The sequence below is a fragment of the Siniperca chuatsi genome, linkage group LG19 (assembly GCF_020085105.1).
Source record: "Siniperca chuatsi isolate FFG_IHB_CAS linkage group LG19, ASM2008510v1, whole genome shotgun sequence".
NCBI lineage: Eukaryota > Metazoa > Chordata > Actinopteri > Centrarchiformes > Sinipercidae > Siniperca > Siniperca chuatsi.
The window spans coordinates 23,349,162-23,370,105 of NC_058060.1; the positions used below are offsets into that span (position 1 = coordinate 23,349,162).

The 20,944-nt window shown below is 38.0% G+C and overlaps 1 protein-coding gene and 1 long non-coding RNA gene across 3 annotated transcripts in view; one reads left to right on the forward strand and one right to left on the reverse strand.

Moving 5' to 3' along the window:
• The first annotated feature begins 5,965 nt into the window (after positions 1–5,965).
• Positions 5,966–9,897, forward strand: LOC122866968. Its single transcript, XR_006375837.1, has 2 exons — positions 5,966–7,130; positions 8,017–9,897. It is a non-coding gene; the product is annotated as an uncharacterized LOC122866968 (long non-coding RNA).
• LOC122866966 (vasoactive intestinal polypeptide receptor 2-like) overlaps positions 9,247–20,944 on the reverse strand; it is a 34,663-nt gene continuing 22,965 nt past the window's right edge. For both annotated transcript variants that reach the window (XM_044177265.1, XM_044177264.1), the window contains 9 exons: positions 18,520–18,617; positions 17,072–17,210; positions 16,079–16,229; positions 14,578–14,638; positions 13,408–13,477; positions 12,583–12,674; positions 11,750–11,888; positions 11,163–11,204; positions 9,247–11,068 (listed from right to left, as the gene is read on the reverse strand). In XM_044177265.1, the coding sequence (XP_044033200.1) occupies positions 10,895–11,068; positions 11,163–11,204; positions 11,750–11,888; positions 12,583–12,674; positions 13,408–13,477; positions 14,578–14,638; positions 16,079–16,229; positions 17,072–17,210; positions 18,520–18,617 (966 nt within the window). In that variant the 3' untranslated portion in view covers positions 9,247–10,894. The remainder of the gene's footprint in view (positions 11,069–11,162; positions 11,205–11,749; positions 11,889–12,582; positions 12,675–13,407; positions 13,478–14,577; positions 14,639–16,078; positions 16,230–17,071; positions 17,211–18,519; positions 18,618–20,944) is intronic.

Here is a 20,944-nt window from a genome sequence, read left to right on the forward strand (position 1 = left end):
AGTGCAAAACACAACGCCGTCACATGACACGTGTCAAGTCCCTTTTAATTTCTATCCACACCTGCACAGTAGAGCTGCAACGATTAGTCGATTAGTTGTCAACTATTAAATTAATCGCTTTGAGTCATATTTAAGAAAAAACGGCCAAATTCTCTGATTTCAGCTTGTCGAATGTGAATATCTTCTGGTTTCTTTAGTCCTCTATGAAAGTAAACTGAATATCTTTGGGTTGTGGACAAAACAAGACATTTGAGGACGTCACCGTGGGTTTTGGGAAACAGTAATCAACATTTTTCACCATTTTCTGACATTTCATGGATCAAACAACTAATTGATTAATTGAGAAAATGATCGACAGATTAACTGATACTGAAAATAATTGTTAGTTGCAGCACTACTGCACAGCAAATGCCTCAGAGGTATTTATATACCATTACATTTTTCTGAAACCTCCAAGTTGTGACATAGCTGATGTTTTAAAAAATTTAATAAAAAATAACCCACAGAATTCACTTTTTTAATATTCTTATCACATCAAATACCTAACTACTTTTGTTGTCTACCCATTTCTTGCGTTTAGTACAGTTAAATGCAGAAATCACAAAAACATTCATTATTTTTGAAAATGGAATAAAGAGACTTCCATTTTCAGAAATACTTTATGGTCAATATTTTGATGGTCAATCACCGCGCAACAGCATTCTCCCTATGGTTGAATACTAAGATTGAGATCCAAGTATTTCCTGACTTGATTGTTGTAGATAAATACTATAGTCTGACAATGAAATGCCATTATTACAGTAAAACAACTGGACAAACTTTTCAGCTGCGGTAGTCTCTTCCAACTACTTCTCATGTGAAAACAGCTCAGCTGTGTGGCAAAATATTTGTATGAACAAAGCGAAGGAGAAAATGCAGGCAGTTCAACATCTGGCTTAATCAGACATGCAGGCTTCCATCCCCAAAACAGAGAGCAGAGCAGCTCTCAACACGTACACAGCAACTAAATGCTTAAAAACAATGCTCCTGTGTCTCTAACCATAGAGACAACATGTTGTGCAACTGCACATAGTAATCATTTCGGCACTATAAAGATGCTGACAGGAGGATATTGGTTGGCAGTGTGCGTTTTTCCAGCTCAAAGAAAGAGTACTTTTAAGAGGGATAAAGTTAGTTGTACTAAAACTATTACCAACCAATCTAACACATATGAAAGAAAAAAAATCAGAACGTTTAGATAATTATCATTTTATGATTAATTACCGGCAGCTCTGTGTTTAAAATCAAAGTTCATTCATAGCAAGAAATGAGAAAAGCAAAATCATTTTAAAAATAAAATCTCTGGTGTGGAAGGAAAATACTCTACTGATGAAATATTCTACTGTTGGATCAGCTAAGCAATAAAGTGTAGCAATATATTATGTTGTGCACAGGGTAAAGACATCTGCTGACCTGTGCTACTCCTGCGTACCTGTGATTGATGTATCCATTGTGCCCTTCCTTACCTGGACAGTTGCCTGAGTTACCATTGCGCATGGATGTACACAATGGCAAGATGACCTTCCCCTTTTGCTATAATCATAGTACATGAATAAGTTCACTTTCTGACTGAATGGTTCACTTTTCTGACTGAAGAAATGTGCTCTGTAATTAAAACCACACAATGTAATAATGAAATAGCTATTTTGTGAAGTAGCTACAGCTGAAAAGAATCAAAAGAGAATTGATGTGCGTAGGATGCCATCTAAAGGAAATCACAGCTATCTGCAGCTGTTTTTACAAAACCAACTGCTGTGGAGACAAGAAATAATGGTGTATGAGGCGGACAGGTGAAGCATAGGAGAGGTGGGCCTAACTGAAGGCCCACAACAGGAGGAGCAAGGGCGGATTAAAGGGATAATATAAGGAAGGTGCACATTGGAGCCCATTCAGTTGCTCCAGGGACCCAACTCGGTTTTAACATGTGCTCTGTTTGAAGTTACATTAAACCTATGTCATATTGAACTCTACAGTTTGTTTGTATTGATTAAGAAGAATTTCAACGATGTGGTAGGGGACCTAACTCCATCTGGCCCAGAGGGAGGTTTTCCCTACTACACTGGGAAGCCTTTAAAACCAGTTCTGATTACTTAAATTAGACTTAAAGTATAGTACTATATACATTATACATTACTCTACTGCTCATGTCAAAAATACGACCTCACAAGTTCCATTTGAAAATGGAAATAAAATATTTTAGCTAGTGGCTAAAGTTAACTTTTAGCTAGCAAGCTAACATGTTTTTAGCCGCATTAGCATGTAACATTAGTTAATGTTTTTTTATACTATTTTTTAAGTAAATAGTTTTAAGATAACTCAAGGTAATGTTGACATAAATTAATGATTAATATGATTCATATTCCTATTAACCAAATTATGATTTACTAGGTAATTTCTTACCATAATGGTGTACGAAGTGGCAGTGAAGTAACGTTGAACTTCATCAAGTAGACCGAAAGCTTTGAACTGATTGGTTAGCAGCACGGCAGTTGGTTGGGGCTTGTCCAATCAGGTACCTTGTAGGCGGGACCACACGAAATTAACCTATTGGATGATTATCTTCTCTCGAAGTCGAAGGCGTCATTATTGACGTTACGCAATAATTATCAACCTATTTACAGCGGTGGAAGAAGTATTCAGATCATTTACTTAAATAAAAGTACTAATACCACACTGTGGAAATACTCCACGACAAAGTTAAAGTCCTGCATTCAAAACCTTACTTACCTGTAAGTAAAAGTATGTTAGTATTATGAGCAGAATGTACTTAAAGTACCAAAAGTAAAAGTAAACACTGTGCAGTAAAATGCTCCTGTCAGTGTTTTCCTATTATATCTGATGCTTCTGGATTAATATTCCTGCTGCATTGATGTGTATGTTGCATTTTATTGCTGCAGATGTTTAAGGTTGAACTCATATTAACTACTTGCAGTGGTCAGCCGTCTGCTGTGAGCAATAAAAGCAGCACAGTCAGTGGAAAATTAGCATTTTTTTCTGCTTAAAATAACATTAAGGGAAGGATATTGCTGTGACCTAACTTTTGATAATAATCCAACAATAAGTGGTCATTTGTGGTTTTTATGTGAAACAGGGAAGTAAAAGTGATGGAACCACGGGAACCTCTGTGTGAGTGTTCGTTGGAAGTGAAATCACAGCTTTCAGAATCAGAATCAGAAATACTTTATTGATCCCCGAGGGGAAACACTTTTGTTACAGCAGCTCACTATCACGTCAGTGCACACAGGAATAGAAGTACTAAACAAAAAATAAAATACACAATAATACAGGTCAGAAAATAAATTAAGTACCAAGTGGGTATAAGTATAAAATAAGTGTGAAGTACAAAGTGGGTTTACCGGTTGATGATAATAATACAGTATAAAGTAATAGTGCATGAACTGTTAAGTGTAGTTTATTAAGATTATAATGAGACGGTGGATATTGCACAGCAGTAATAGAAGTATGAATAAATATCAATATTTAGGGAATTTTAAACTGAAAAGAGTATATTGCACAGCAGTATTAACACAGAATATTGCACAATTATGTCAAGTATTGCAGAGATGTAATGATCAATGTCCAGTTTAATGACTTAGGGTCATACAGACTGACACTTAGAGGGAGGAGTTAAAAAGTTTGATGGCCACAGGCAGGAATGACTTCCTGCGGCGCTCTGTGGTGTAGCTACGGCAACAGGCAGCATACACGTTGGCGCATGCGCACTCATTCACAGTGCTGCAGGCGCATATGCTGTGGTCTGCCAGTGAGGTAATCCACAATCCAGGACATGAGGGGGGCATCCACTTGCTTCGCTGCCAGCTTCTCACCCAGCAGGGCTGGCCGGATGGTGTTGAAAGCACTGGAGAAGTCAAAAAACATGATCCTCACCGTGCTTGCCGGCTTGTCCCGGTGGGTGTAGATGTGGTTTAGCAGGAAGATGTTGCCGTCCTCCACTCCCATTCGGGGCTGGTAGGCGAACTGAAGGGGGTCCAGGAGTGGTCTGACCATGGGCCGCAGCTGTTCCAGCACCAGTCTCTCCAGGGTCTTCATTATGTGGGAGGTCAGTGCCACCGGTCTGTAGTCCTTGGAGCCACTGGGACGCGGCGTCTTCTGCACAGGAACGAGGCAAGATATCTTCCACAGAAGAGGGACCCTTTGAAGACTCAGGCTCAGGTTGAAGACATGTTGAAGTACTACTCATAGCTGGGGGGGCACAGGCTTTTAGCACCCCAGGGCTAACGCCATCGGGGCCGGCAGCCTTGTTTGAGTGGAGTTTCATCAGCTGTCCTCTCACCTGGTCAGCAGTCACGTACACAGCAGAAGTTACAGGTGGGGGAGAGGGGGAGTCGTCGGTCTGGAGAGGGCCGTTAGCCTGATGGGGAGGGGGGAGCAGAGTACTCAGAGGAGCTTGAGGACCAACAGCAGCTGAGTTAGAGGGGGGATGAGCAGGAGCCGGTGTGTCGAATCTGTTAAAGAACAGATTCAGTTCGTTGGCCCTGTCCTCTGCCCTTCAAGTCCTCTGCTGCCAGTCGGTCTGAAGCCAGTGATGCTCTTAATGCCGCTCCAGGCCTCTCTCATGTTGTTCTGCTGGAGTTTCGGCTCCAGCTTCCTCCTGTACTTCTCCTTGGCCTCCATGATTTTCACCTTCAGGTCAGCCTGGATTGCCCTCGCCTCCTCCCTATTACCATCGGTAAAGGGTGGGTAAAGGGTTTCCGACAAACCTCAAACTGTAGGAAGTGGTGGAAGAAGTATTCAGATTCTTTACTTAAATAAAAGTACTAATACCACACTACAAGTAAAAGTCCTGCATTCAAAACCTTACTTACCTGTAAGTAAAAGTATGTTAGTATTATGAGCAGAATGTACTTAAAGTACCAAACGTAAAAGTAAACACTGTGCAGTAAAATGCTCCTGTCAGTGTTTTCCTATTATATCTGATGTTTCTGGATTAATATTCCTGCTGCATTAATGTGTGTGTTGCATTTTATTGCTGTAGATGTTTAAGGTTGAACTCATATTAACTACTTGCAGTGGTCAGCCGTCTGCTGTGAGCAATAAAAGCAGCACAGTCAGTGGAAAATTAGCATTTTTTCTGCTTAAAGGGAAGGATACTGCTGTGACTTAACTTTTAATAATAATCCAACAATAAGTGGTCATTTGTGGTTTTTATGTGAAACAGGGAAGTAAAAGTGATGGAACCACGGGAACCTCTGTGTGAGTGTTCGTTGGAAGTGAAATCACAGCTTTCTGACAAACCTCCAATTGTAGGAAGTGGTGGAAGAAGTATTCAGATCCTTTACTTATATAAAAGTACTAATACCACACTGTGGAAATACTCCACTACAAGTAAAAGTCCTGCATTCAAAACCTTACTGAAGTAAAAGTATTATCAGCTAAATTTAACTTAACAAAACTAGAAGTCATCCCTGTGCAGTAAAACGCTCCTGTCAGTGTTTTATTATATCTGATGTTTCTGGATTAATATTCCTGCTGCATTAATGTGTGTGTTGCATTTTATTGCTGCAGATGTTAAAGGTTGAGCTCATTTTAACTGCTTTATATACTGTTGGGTAGTTTAATCTACAGCAATGCATCATGGTCTATAAGATCATCACGTGTTTGTAGCGTTGCTGTCCTGTGAGAACCACGCATCTCTAAAAAGTCTTCCTGAGCTCAGAGAAACAGCCTGTTTTCAGCTCTGTGACGATGCGTTTTCCAGCTGATCCGAGGGGGGGGTTAAAGAGTTTATTCAGTTTCAGAAGGAGGAGAGTTTTCTCAGCACATAAAGGAAACACTTCATCCTTCAGTTCATCACAAACATTCAAACATCACCACATTTGGAGGTACGTGGTTTTCACTGGACAGGAAGGGGATGAACAACTGTGATCTGTAAAGTAACTAAAGCTGTCAGACAAATGTAGTGGAGTAAAAAGTACAATGTTTCCCTCTGAGATGTAGTGGAGTAGAAGTATAAAGTTGCATAAAATGGAAATACTCAAAGTACAGTTCTTGCATAAATGTACTTATTGCACCACTGTTTAATGTACCTATTTGTTATGTATACCTTGTTTCTTATTTGTCTTATTGTTTACCCCTGGCTCTAATATTATCTGTATGTTGACTTTGCCACATAAAGTTGAAAAAAAATGCAAGGACATTTTTAAACAGGTGTTGTAAATATCCTAAATCATGATATACCCCACACTACTGTACCTTGGGCAGTACTATAGTATATTATGTAGCCCAGTGGTAAATTCGGGTATTATAGTGTAAGGGAAACTGGGTGGGTTATGATTGATCCCTCTTATTCTCAAAACCCAGTGACATGACTATTAAAATGTAAACGTTTATTTACTTTAAATAAATAAGTGACAACTGATTTTCAAATAAGTAAATACTAATTTATTTTACATGATTAAAGGGAGATCAATAATTTATTTTATTTCATGACAGTGATTAAAACTAAAGGTTAAAGTTTATATTATTTTGTTAAATAATATTATCAGAGGTTTTATGCAGCTATCCTTTTATTACTTTATCCTTCCTGTGTTTATGTGACCGCTTTTTATTGGTCATTTGAGTATTCACGCTGTATTGTGAGTAGTGTTTGGCTGCATGCACGTAAAAACGGGGTACACGTGACGGGAGAGAGCGACACGGATGAAAAGTGCTGGAAGCAGTTTTTCCCTCGCTCGTTTTTTTTTGGCTCGCTCTCTCTTGCTGGACCCGTGGGGAGCACGGGACGCTCGCACGTTTAGAGAGAAGGAAAAAGACGCTAAAAAGAGCCACTAAAGTCGACGAAACTGAGAGGGAGGTTCAGAGAAGGGGACCGTTTGTGACTGAGAAACGAGGCCGGCGACCCGTCTGACGGAGCGGACGCCGCGATCGGAGGTAGCCGAGCTAGCTAGCCACGGCGGGCGCACACGAGGCAGAGCTGTTGGTTCATCGCACCGCACCTGCGTATCCGGACCAGTCTTTTCGACGCTCTCAATGTTTTGTAAGTGTCAGTTCAGCGCACTCAATGTTTTGCGAGACCAAAACAGGCCTGCAACGTTGTTTTTTCTTTTTTTCTTCGTTCAATCGGTACCGTGGTGAGTCAACTGGAACATGTGAGCATGTATGTGTGACTGGGCCCAACACTGCATTAGCTAACACTTGTTACAGGACACTTGACACGTTTTTGTAAAGTTCTCTGTGCATTCTCAATATTTAGGAAAGATATAAGGGAGGAAGATTTTTACACCCCTTATTTTGGTATAAAACGTGTGATTTAAAGGGATTAAGATTATTATTTAATTGTTTGGGATATCTTTTGGTTATTTATTTTTGTACATTTTGTCATAATTAGGGACTTTTATATTGTGTTTTAGGGGAAGTTTTATATTTCATTTGCCAAATCCTTTTGATTCATTAAACAAGGGTTTTACCCATTTATTTTCTAAACTAAAAACCATCTCTGGGTCTCATTATTGTTAAATATTCCTGTCAAAAGGTTTTACAATTGAGTAGAAACTCATTAGGTGCACCTTTGTGGTATCCACCTGAACTACAACGAACCCAAGCACCCTCATTCTCACGTATGTAACATACAGAGTGGTTGTATGGGTGCTACATTATTTCTACTATGGCAAAACAGAACATATACAGTAGCCTACCCTTCATCCATTACCATCACAGTGTTCTTTTTTCTGTAACATTTATTTAATTGTAACACAATTTAAAAGACATTTTACATCAGGAAAGGTACGTTTATATTCAAATATTTCCTAAAAGGCAAAGCTGCTCTGGAGGCAGAGATAAGTTATAACATTAAAAGGCAGAGCCAAAGAACACAGTTTGTTTTTTTAAATCACTGATAAATGTTAAAAGGGCAAGCCAAAATCTTCACTTATCTCATATAAGTGCGACCTGGCAACATGATGGATGAATCAGTTAAGCTTTATGACACATGACTGACAGTTTTCCTCAATCTCTCAGGATGAACTCTCTCTACAGCTGATTGGACAAATGCACCCCGCCCTGAGCTGTCACTGATCTGTGCTTCTGGAAATATGTACCTTGCCATTTTTATTTACTTCTTTGCCATTCAAGTTTGCCGGTTATCAGTCTTTCTTGTCTTTGGCTCTGCTGACTGAGTTTTACCTTCACCAGCGAGATGATGCATACCTCTCAAATGTTTGCATTACTCCAAACTGCTGAAATCACAACCCAAAGTAAACATGACCCCTCCCAGGAGAAAGATAAAGCCTCCCACCAATAAATTAGTTTCACACTTTGAGTTTGTTTTCTTCTATTTACCAGTGCAGCTGCATGCTCTGTTCCTCATTGACCTCCGACCTCTGATAGCAGATGGGTTTACTCTTGGCCAATGGAAACATTAACACTTGATAGAGACAGAAAAGTGTCTGTGGATACAGAGTTTAAACCAACGGTTTTGTGCAGGTGTTAAAAATATACACCTTACTCCAGAAAGACAGCCCAGCTGCTTTGCATACTGTACACTGATTAAGTCAAAACATGGTCCTTTTTAGTAAAATGTGTCTACAGATAATCATTTCAGACAAAATTGTTATGTTAGTGTGCCCTCATTGATATAAATGGGGAGGAAAAAATATTAAAAACACCTCTCAGTATAAATGGGAGTGTACATCCTTATGTCAACGCTTATGTCTCTGCCTTTGGCTATTATTCCTTGATATTTCACTAATTATGTGAATTTATATCATATAATGCCTGAGTAGGTGTGGGCGTGGCTTTTCATCCACAGAGTCCATTATTTTCTTTGTTAGTACAATGCCGTCACTAAAATAGGACAGAAAAGGAGTCTGTGTTTAAATTAACAATGTCAATTTAACCCATGCTTCGTTTCACCGGTAAGAGTTAGCTGGTAACGTAGCATGTTCAGTGTTGTCAGTATCAGTATTGTTTTTATGGTTACTTGCAGTTTAATAAACCTTGTGCACTGATTTTAGAGCAGTGATTAAACCTGTTCCGATTTTTTTACCACCACCTCGTTAATTATTTCGTCATACTGGAGCATTATTGCTTACATAATGGACAGATTGTCGAAGAATAATGACCCAAAACAGCAATTCATAGGCATATTCATAAAACATACATTTCATAATGTATACATACTATTTTAGAACCTATGTACAGTGTAAAGTATGTATGTGTGTGCACAGAAAGAACAAACGTGACTCGGTCTTCATGATAAAAGCTTTTATACATACGGAGTCACAGGTTTACAGTTGTGTTCAAAAGCTTACAAATCTCCCTCAACCTCGTGTGCATAACCTACATTAATAATACTCAACTGTGTAAAAAAACAACACATAAAATACAAAACAATCATTCTCTGTATAAGGCGAGTATGTTTTTTGCAAGTACAACTGAAACCCTGCTTGTGTTACTGTGAGTCATTTTGGATAAATTCAGTGCCCAGAATACTGTACATTGCTGAGGGTTAGACGGGTGTATCTGTTATTCTGATGTTCTTCCTCTAACTGAATTTCACATATCGTCTGTTTCCATTTCAGGATCCTGATATGATGGAATATCCTCCCTGATAATAATATTGGGGAAGAAATTCTCTGTCCATTTTTATTTATTCATATATTTAATTTAAAAGGTAATAACTCTCCCTCTTTTTTAAAAAGAGTTTTGGTGCCTCATAATGGTCTACAGTTTCAGGTCCTGAAGAATAAAAGTCTGGTGGGAAACACTGAAATCCAAGATGGTCCAATTCAAAGATATCAGTACAAAATAAAATAAAAAAAACAGATCCACAAAACCCTCATTTTGGCACAAAAAAAAACTACATATGAAAAATAAACAATTAAACAAAAAAATAAATGGACAATCATGATTAACATGAGCTACAGTAACCTGTATGTTTACCGGACTCCCAGATGATACTGCTCTGTAGTTCCCAACATGGGGGTCGGGACCCCAACAAGGGATTGCAAGATTAATCTGAGGGGTCGTGAGATGACTGACCAGGGGAGGAGAGCAGAAAATGCTACAAAACTTTTTTCCTTGTGTATTACTGGATAACTTTACCTGTTTAGGCGGGTAGAAATGTTTCAAATATACTGTAACAATTGGTAGACGTTAGAGACCAAGGAGTCGCAAGACGCTGCTTCATTTTAAAGGGCCACAAGCCAAAAAAGTTAAGGACCACTGTGGCCACATGTCTGACTTAAAATGACCACTAGGAGACTGACAAGAATATTTAATTCCATGTCGGCAGTTAATATTTCAGCTAAATCTAACATGAAATGAACGTGGCATCAGGTCTGCACAGTCTGCTTCCATGGACCCACTATAATTAAAAAAATATAAATAAATTAACATTTGTCAAAAACAGTGATTCTCCACCACATGGTGTCATTTTTTGGTTAGTAATAACATAAAACAACGTATTTCTAATACATAAATTGTTTATGACTTGTTTTTAAGCTATGTGGTAAATGTTCTTTGATTTGAAGCCTCTCCTTCGAAAAGGAGAACGCTGCGGATGATACACTCGTCCGTCTCCCAGAAATATCTAACAACTGAGAGCATGTAAGTGTGTTGTTTATTTGATAGTCTTCATTTGCAACTTTGTTTTTTATAATGTTTAATGATACAAAAGGAAGAACTAAAATTCAGGTCTCTGTTCTTCATGATTTCAGCAGGCACTGTTACATGTGTGTCATGAACTGAAGACCATTGTGAAGAAAGTGATGTACACAGTCCTCCTGCAGGTCACAGGTTCAGTTTCTGCAGTTGCAAACGATATGTCTATAAAAGTGTCCTGGAGTAAGACTCTGAACCTCCACTGCACCTTTCTTCAGACTGTCTCTGTCCCTGGTCAGAGCACGGTGGTCTCAGTCTGCAGGATGGACTGGGCTCGGGAGTTCCTGGGAAACTGAGCCGAGTTTTCGGTGCCGTTTCGGCTGACTGACATGGCGTGTAGCCTGTAGTCCCGCCCTACGTAACGCTTGAGAGATAAACTCCTCCACGTCCTCCTCAGCTCGCTCTGGACCTTTTTATACACAGACAGAGTGCAGTTTAGTGTCTGTGAAGCCGAGAATTTAATTCACAGAATTCTGTTTGGAAAGGTGTGTGTGTAGACTCACTTCGCTGTTGAGGAAACAATAGAGGACAGCCACAACTAGACCCTAAGACACACACATACACAACTGTTACTGATCAAGCATCATCTTATAGTCTTGCAAAAAGAGCTGAAAAATGACACGTACTGTACTAACAAAAAGGCTCCTGACATGAAAGCTGAAAATGATTTTTAAGTCATTAGCTGTATATTTTGAGGCTTTTTTTTTTTTTACCAACAAAACATTTTAGAGGACATCCGCACTTTTAAAAATTGAGCATCAGATTAGGTCTGAAGTCAAGTCTTAATCGAAGTGAGCTAAGACCAAGTTTTAAGGAGATGAAGACCAACACAAATAAATGACAAATTAAGTTCTATTTAAGACTAAAACAAGCAATAAATAGTGTTCATATTTTTCCAGCACAACAAACGATTCAAGACATTTTGTTTATCTAAGAATGTGCCTGTACGTATATTTATGTATATGATGTCCCAAGGGGTCTACGGTATGTTATGGTTACTGTAAGAAATTCTGTAAGTGCTCTGGGGACAGTAGCCGCAATGCTGCATCAGACAAAACTGTACCTTCACAGGTGTGAAGTGAAACCTTACCTGGAAGGATCCGAGGCCGAGTTCAAAGAAGATCTTGATCTGCTTCATGTTTTTGTCAGCCGGCTCCATCAGGTAGACGAACACCACGTAGTTTATCCCAAACAGAGGGATCAGCAGGAGGGTGGACTTAGCCAGACGTCTAGAGAACACACACACACACACACACACACACACACACACACACAGGCATAAATTAATCAAAACCACCAGTGCAACCCCCCCAAATATAATATCATAATGATGAATCGAATGAAAAATATTAACTGTTATAAAACACGATGAAGTGGTTGGTTTTCTCGATTCAATGTAATTCAATAATTATCACAGAATAATAGCACAACTAACTATCAAATGGCTGAAAATATGTTGAGCAAGTGATAAATGTCAATTTTACTAATACTGGAACAACAATAGAAACAGTGTTTTCAAATGCTTCTGTTACTGACATTTTTGAGTGTGTTGAGTGTTAAGTGCAGCATTTTGCCAAAACATTTAGAAAATTGTCTGTTTATTTTGAATCTAAAAAACCAGAAGCGTTCTGAACTTTGCTAACAGCAAGAGGACATTGTTTACTGTAACCTACAGTGAACAGTGTTTTCTGGAAGCAACAAACACTAAAATCAATGGATGAGACATGACATTTGCATTTTTCATTGGATATTGTTCAAAACCAAAAACAGTGGGCCCTATTTATAGCCTGTCAGAATATTTAATGCAAGTTGTATGAGAAGTAACAGCCTAATGTGATTAGGACCTAAAACATGGTGGATTATGTCACCTGAAAGTCCTCTAAAATGTATAAATCTAATCAGTAAAAGGTAAAATGAGTGTACCTGTATTGCGACTGCTCATTTCCTCCAACGTCAGTGCAGCGCAGTTTCTGCACCAGGATGCGGATGATGCTGATGAACAGAATGAAGTTGATCTTGTAGAGAAACACAAAGCAGGTAGACATCTTTTTAGAGACTAAAAAAATTCAAGTTAACTAATTTAAACAACTAATGTAAAGTAATTACACACAATCAGGTGTGTGCCATTGGATAAAGCCCAGTCCCTCCCAGTTAAACATTTTTTAAAGGGAGCGCTGAGAAGCAGAAATCAAAGTAATTAAACATCGTCGTCCACAATGAATAAAGCAGAGCTGAAGTGTGGCAGCAAGTAGAAAATATGTTACTCAAAACAGAGAAGTATAGTTTAGGATGGCAACGTGATCATCTGCTTGCCAACATGTTTAGAAATAAACCGCTGAATGATTGAACCTTATCTGAAACTTATCTCTGTTTTTAGATTGTATCCCAATGACTCATACTAAGTTAATAAAATCTTTTTTTTTTAGTATACGCAGCTGGAAAATGGGAAGAGAAAGACTGATAAAGTGACAAAGTTAATTAAAGTGAGGCACAGCAGGTGAAAATGATTGTTAGATATAGCAGTTTCTTGAATCTACTGTATAAGTTATGTCACTTAATGTCGCAAAAAATGATAAAAAAAGTCAACTGTAAAGTGTTGTAGTTTTACTGAAATAATCCTAAATAAGTGCTTTAGGTGATAATACTGAGTGTGTATTTTAAAATAAATACTATAGTAGCAGTAAAAAAACAAAAGTAAGTTATTAAACGTATAACTTAATTTTAATAAAATGTCAGTACAAAGCTCACAATGACAGTTGCCATGATGGGCCAGTTGATCAGTCTGTTGGGGACGGGGTTTTCATTCATCTCCCAACACCTGAAAATAAGAAAATAAATCTGTCAAGTTTTTATAGTATTTCTAAAACCAGAGCTGGCTTCATTTATAAGCAAACTAACCAGCTGCTATAAGGCCTTAAGCAATCATCAAGGGACTCAGACTCAAACCACCAAATCTCTGATAAAAACTTTGAATCTCCATAATGTTATCTTTTTGGAAACCAACGGGCCTTATTGGTTAAATCAGTTGAGTCACTGGGAGGAAGGCAAAAGGGTGAGCGGATGAATCTGATTTCATGTGGGAGCAACAAACAAATACCTGCATGCTAGCAAAGATATGAAGATTAAAGTTTGCAGGTATTTTAAGACATAAAAATACTCTTTATACTACTAATAATTTGTGTCTAATATAGTTTTTCAACAAGTAAAACGTTAAAATAACATCCCTTCTTTGAAAAATGCAGAATCTATGAATATGCCAACACTGTTTGTTTCTAAAGCTTCACAAAAGATGTCTGTACATCTGCTAAAAAGTCCATTCTCAGTGTATGTGCACTGGAGGCTTCAAGTGTAAGTTGCATACTGGACTGTGATTGGCTCCAAACTAGTTGTGATGTCACAAATCATGCACGTACTGTTTGTCCGAGAGTCAAACTGAGATTTAAGGTGAGCACGGAGAAACTTTCTCCTTCCGCAGATGAATGCGAAATCAAAATGCACATCCATCATTCTGCACAGTGAAAGTCAACAATAAGTAAAACACCTTTGAATTAGTTAACAGAGTAATAGGGAGTAGAGGTTTGAGAACCACCGGGTTAAAGTTTTGTCTCAATTCGATAGAGAAACATGTCATTCTTTGAATTACTAAAAAAATCATGAAAATCCCCAAAAGCATCTGAAATGTGACGTCTGTATCACTTTTTAAATCTAAGTAACATAACTGTATGTCTTGTTTTTTGTACAGTTTGAACAAAAAACAACATCATTTGTCACTTAATGTCATTTTATCTAATTCGATTTTATTACATTTTTTGTAATCTTGGCTGCAGTGCTGCTAGAGGCCACTAGAGGCCGACAGTCTTCTCGTTTATTAAAATTAAAAACACTTTGCAGCGGTCAGAGCAGGATGTGCAGACTCACCTTGTGTCCTCCATGTTTATCCTACATATGATCCATGCAACCATGAAAACCAAAGGGATTCCTGAGAGACAAGAGAGAGTGAGAGGGAGAGAAAGTCTGTTTGGATTCTCAGTCTGCCAGACACAGAACATCCTCACAAGGTGCCACACAGGAAATATGACGTCTACTGTACACACACACACACATACATAAAACAGCTGGAGCTAAATGGTGATGCATTAGGAAGGAAGTGTTGGTAAAGTGGTGATGGATGGTGGAGGAGGTGTCACATGGCAGCAGCTGCGACAGAACGGAACTGACTGTTTATGACCCGACCTTTCGTGAAATACACTGTCTGCATGTCTGCGCACGTGAGAGTGTTTTTGTACGATACCACTCTCATGTCTGTGTGGTAAATATGAAGCTACAGCCAGCAGCTGGTTAGCTTAGCTTAGCACAAGGGAATGAATCAAACAAACGAAATATAACGTATTACTTAGTGAGCTTTAGAGGTTTGTTACCCTTGGACAGAGTCAGGCTAGCTGTTTCCCCCTGTTTCCAGTCTTTATGCTAAGCTAAGCTAACTTGCTGCTAGATGTAGTTTCGTATTTACCATACAGACACGAAAGTTTCTCATCTAACTCTTGGCAAGAAAGTGAATAGTTAGTTTATTTTTTATTTCTGTGTCATGCTAAACATCCGGCCCATCCCACATGGCAAGACACTGCTATTTTAAAACAAAACATACATCTTCCAGTAATACATATACAACATGTAACAAAAACAAGTTAAAATGTATTAAAAAAAAAATCCAAAATGTTGAGGTTTTCCTCAAAAGCCAGTATGTGTAGAATTTTTATGTGATTATAACATTATAACGATTATAATTATTCTTATGCAGTATGTTTTCGTTAATAGAAAAATGACAAAATCCTTGTGAAAATCGGTGCAGTCTATGTGTTGCTTGTTAGCGCATTCAGCTCAAACTATGTGAACACTTAGCTGGTTAAATCTGTAAACGTGTGAAAACGATGAGCGTTGTTTTCACTCTCAATTAGCGAAAACTTGAAATTCTAAAACGGCTAAATCTCGTCTTCGTCCTCCTCTTTTTGACAACAATTGTGCAGCAAATTTACAACTACAGCCAACATCTGGCATGCAATGCGTACAGTAGTAGCATGCAATACTGTCTGCCACAGTTTCTCTTCTGATGCTGCCAGGTCATAAATTTCCAATTTCTACACATAGTGGCTTTAATGTTTACAGTACATATCCAAAAAAAATAGAAAGACAAGAAAAAATACAGTCGTAATATTCTGTAATATATCAAAATATTATAATTTTCATGAATTCAAATATATTTTCTACAAATCATGCTCCTCTCCCTGTTGGAAACAGGTTGTACTAATCTCCAGATTTCAGCAATTAACTTGCTTAATGTTTTCAGAACAAAGCTAAGACAGACCCAGGTGGTAAAAAACTAAAATCTATTTTGCAGTGCCCCCGTTGTTGTGCAGCCTACCCCAGCCGATGAGCATGTAGGTGGAGAGGCGGATGGAGTAGCTGTGGATGACGAGCAGCAGTGTGTGCAGATAGACACCCTCCACCAGCAGCCAGAAGAAGTTGGCCATGATGAAGTAGTTGAAGAATACCAGGCTGGCCTTACAGCCCACCTACAACAACAACATACTTACATTACATTAATACACACATGTAACAACAGTAAAACTGAATGTAATGATGTGATTGTAATAAAATATGTTTTTATGACAATGAATCAAGAAGACGACTAATTTAATGTTCAATTCAGACATTCAGACATAGATTCTCATGGTTTTTATACAGTTGACAATAAAAGTTGAACTCAACTTGAACATAACTTTGGGTCTTCATACAACACATGCTCACAAATAGACCTAGAACCTACCAAGTACTTGGCTACAGTTAAAGACATTTTTTGTGTTTTATTTTTTGCAAATGAAACCTTAAAAATATAGTTCAAGGTTCAGCTTTATAGTCATTATACAATACAGGTTTGCACAAGGAAATGCAGGTGCAGCCCCCTCCATGGTACACACACAGAAAATGTATAAACAAATATTCAAATATTTAAAATTAGAATAGAATAAAAACAATAAAATAGGCAATAAAATAGTAAAGTGTAGCACTAAAGGAAGAAATAAAAAACTAAATTATAGTATTTACAGTACAAGGAAGATATATAGTTATGTATATGCATATATACATGTACATATATACATATATCTACACATATATACATAAATACATATATAAATACACACATATACATACAAAAAATATGCACAATATGTGAAATATCAGAGTAATATGCAAGTGTCTCTATGTGTTAAAGGGTTCAGACAAACTGTATTATATCATATCAGACTGCATATTATCATATTAGAGGTGGAAATCAATAACAATAGAAAAGTTGACAGGAAAGGTCCTCTTAAGTACAGTAAAATAATGTGCGTGTCTGTGTGCATGAAGTCACCAGCGATGGCTGCGTGCTGCAGTCTGTGTTTTCATCATCTGAGAAGAGCAGCGTGTCTTTGGTCAGCACGGCCACGGCTCGCAGCATGAACGATACAAACAAGTTCAGATGGATGTAGTTCCTCGTGCAGTGGAGCCTCCTGCATGTGTACACACACACACACACACACGCACAGAAGAATGTCAAGAAGTGTGTTTATAGAGGGTGTCGGGGTGTGATTCCAGTGAAGGATGTGGTATCTAAACACGCTGATAGCAGCCGAGCGAACAGCTGGAGCCGATCCAGACTGAGCTGCAGAGTTCATCAGTCTCATACATTTCTACAACAGACTGTTATCACCCTGCGTTCTCTGTGTGTTAGGAAACGTGTGTGTTTAAGAGTGTATACGTAGGTTTATATAATATATCCTGACTAATCCTTAATATATCCTGAGTTAAAAGAAGTTATTCTTAAATTCTGAGGTTAATGTCTTTGCTCTGCAAGTCTGATATTTTTGTCAGTAAATGTCGGAGCCTTGCACACATGCTTAACTCTGAACTGTCGATTGAAATAATCTTAATTTTCTGTTTCTTTGCATAGAAGAAAAGAGGAGAAAGCTTAAGATAATGCTTCCGCCAGATTTATAGTAAACTAATTGGTTATTTAGCAGATCTTGAAATGATTCTTGACGCCCCCTTGACATTGATGCTCTTGACACTTTCTTTTCCCAAAAGAATCATCACTGCTGCTGAATTTTATTTCCTCTTTAAGAGTTAATTAAAAAGAAAAAAACTGTATTTGAAAGAAACTCGGCAACATTCAGCCAGTTGTTGTGGGAGATATTTGCAAAGAAACATCTGATTCTGCAGACTCTGGAACGACCATGGAGCCCTGAACATGTCCATTCAATGGCTGTGAATATTAATGCACATATTAAATACGTATAAATGCAAATCTTAATATATGTCAGACTTATAGTAACTTAAAAAATAGTGTGTGTGGACTGTTTTCATTTTTTGTAAGGTTAAGTTTCATAGAAATTCAAATAGATAGTTTTTGTTATATATGGAATTACAGCTTGTTTACACTGCAATAAAATATATTTTGAGTATGCACTGAATGCTTATGTATTTGACATAAAGCTCATTTATATTAAAAAATGTATCCACAGTGACTGAAAAACATGTGTTCAGGCCAAAAATGAAAAAATATTCTAAAAACAAAAAGTAGCTATAAGGCATAAACAGCATAAACCTCAATATCAACTCTCCCAGATGTTGTTTTGAACACAGTGTCTTAGTTATTCTCCGTCTGCGTGCACACCAGCTGTAATCATAAACTGAAGAGCATCTGAAGAGGTTTTGTCTCCGTTGAAACACCTTGCCTCACTGGTTTAACTGCTGTGGTTGCGTGATGGGTGGACAGATGAGTGTTTGTGTGTGTGTGTGAGTGTGTGTGTGTGTGTTTACCTGTACAAACAGATGATGGCGGTGCTGGTGAGCAGAGTGATGAGGGACAGGCTGTGGCCCAGAGTGGACAGTATCCTCACCACCTTGTAGAAGACCAGCTGGACACACAAACACAGAAAAGAAATTCATTGTGCACTGAATGTGGAATAATAGGACCATTTTTCTCACGTAATAAATCACCTTCCACACAGTGCATTATATGTCATTGCTGCATAGGTGAGTGAGTGGATTATCCTCCCGTCTATACTGTGGCCACTTTCCAACTATCAAAACATGCGAGTAGCAGCTAATGCCACCGTTCAAGGCTACGTATCAAATGTGTCATTCAGGTGTATGAATGTATAAATATAAAAATTGAATATAAAGATACATTCTAATCAGATAGATTTATAACTCTGAATTACATTTTCCTCACAAACAAATTGTTAAGAAGTATTCAGATCTTTTACTTAAAAGGTCCAGTGTGTAACATTTAGGAGGAGCTATTGGCAGATGTGGAATATAATATTTCTAAGTATGTTTCCTTCGTGTATAATCGCCTGAAAATAAGACTTGTTGTGTTTTCATTACTTTCGTGGCCACCATAGTTTCTCCTCCACGCTTGGAAGGGGAGGGCGAGGCGAGCGGTATTCAAATGGTTGCAATCTGCAGTTTCACCGCTAGATGCCACTAAATCCTCCACACTGGACCTTTAAGTAAAAGTAGAAATACTACAGTGTAAAAATAAAGGTACTGCATTCAAACTCTTACTTAAGTAAAAGTATTAGCATCAAAATATACTTAAAGTACCAAAAGTAAAAGTGCTCATTATGCAGAATGACCCATTTTAGAATAACATATATTATATTATTGGTTTATAATTATTGATGTATTAATGTGTTCATCACTTTAATGTTGCAGCTGGTAAAGGTGGAGCTCATTTTAACCACATTGTATACTGCCAGGTAGCTTAATCTATAATAATGTATCATAATTTAATAGTTTATTTATATTTTGTATTAATAATCTAAATCTGCAAAGTAACTAGTAACTAAAGATGACAAAAAAATATAGTGGAGTCGAAGTATAAAGCAGCATAAAATGGAAATACTCAAGTAAAGTACCTTGAAATTGTACTTAAATAAATGTCCACCACCGCTTTCCAGTTGTGCTTTCAGTAAAGGCAGACAATTAAAGCCACTCGGGGGCGCTGTTCTCTATTTATTTAATCTACACATTAAATAAAGAAATGGCTGTGAGAATAATTATTGTTTACTCCTCCAACAAGTAAACAAAGCTTTAGCCTGCTAACTGAAAGGATCAGGAGGAGCCTTGTGTGGTCATTTAGAGAGCTGATGAGGAGAGAATAATAAACACCGTTCGGCCAATCAGAAACAAGTATTCTCTGTGTACCTGTACGAAACAGCACAGATAGGTCCATGGAGGAGTTTTATAACATGCTTTTTTTGTGTTTCTCTGTATGTTTGATTAAACAATGATTTTTATTTTTTTTTGGATGAGTTCAGGTTTATTTTCTTTTTAAAATGAAAATCTGATTACTGCCAAAAAGTCAGTTCAGTGATTTCCAGGCCTATTTTTCCCACCACGGCCAACTAAACTAAAGGACGCACAAGACGTTATCAACAGCACTCATCGAGCTTCTTGTTCTTTTTACAGAGTGGAGACGCTCTTTCACAATAAGAGCAGGATCAGAGCGAGAATCTGGTCCATTTCAAAAAAGCACAAACTCTCATAAACTCTTCAGGCCGACACAAAGAGATGGATCTGGTCTTTAGAGATGTGTATTACTGCTCACTGTGTGTGTCTGTGTGTGTGTGTGTGTGTGTGCCGGTGCCTGGCGTTCATCGCTCTCTCGTCATCTATAAACAACATTCCCCCTGTCTGACACACCATCTGGCGATTAACTGGACATTCACACACTCACACACTCTCTCAGTATATACATTTAGACATGCATGAGCATGTGCACTTTAACGTACACTAACTGTAAACCTTTTCACATACTGTTAAACACACACATTTAAAAACACACATGCAAACGTACTGTACAGGTTCACATTCATCACATGAGCATCTTCATATTACACATAAACATAGTCATACATGTAAAAATGCACACGTTTGTACTTCTATACTTGTGAGGACCCTGACTGATATAACGCACACCCCGGCAGCTAACTCCATCCTTAACTAAAGGCCAAACCACAGCTCTTTGCAATAATATCCCCACATGTAAAGTATAAAATCTAACTGGTACTCATAAAGATAGATGTAATAGAGCACACACACACAAACATTGAAGTGGAAAGTGCTTGTGCATCCACTTCTGCAGCTGCTGCACTTCAGCATCATATCGAGACACTTTATGTACTTAAAGATTTCCATTTCTGGAGGCTTTTCTCCTCCCTGTCGTCTTTCCATATTT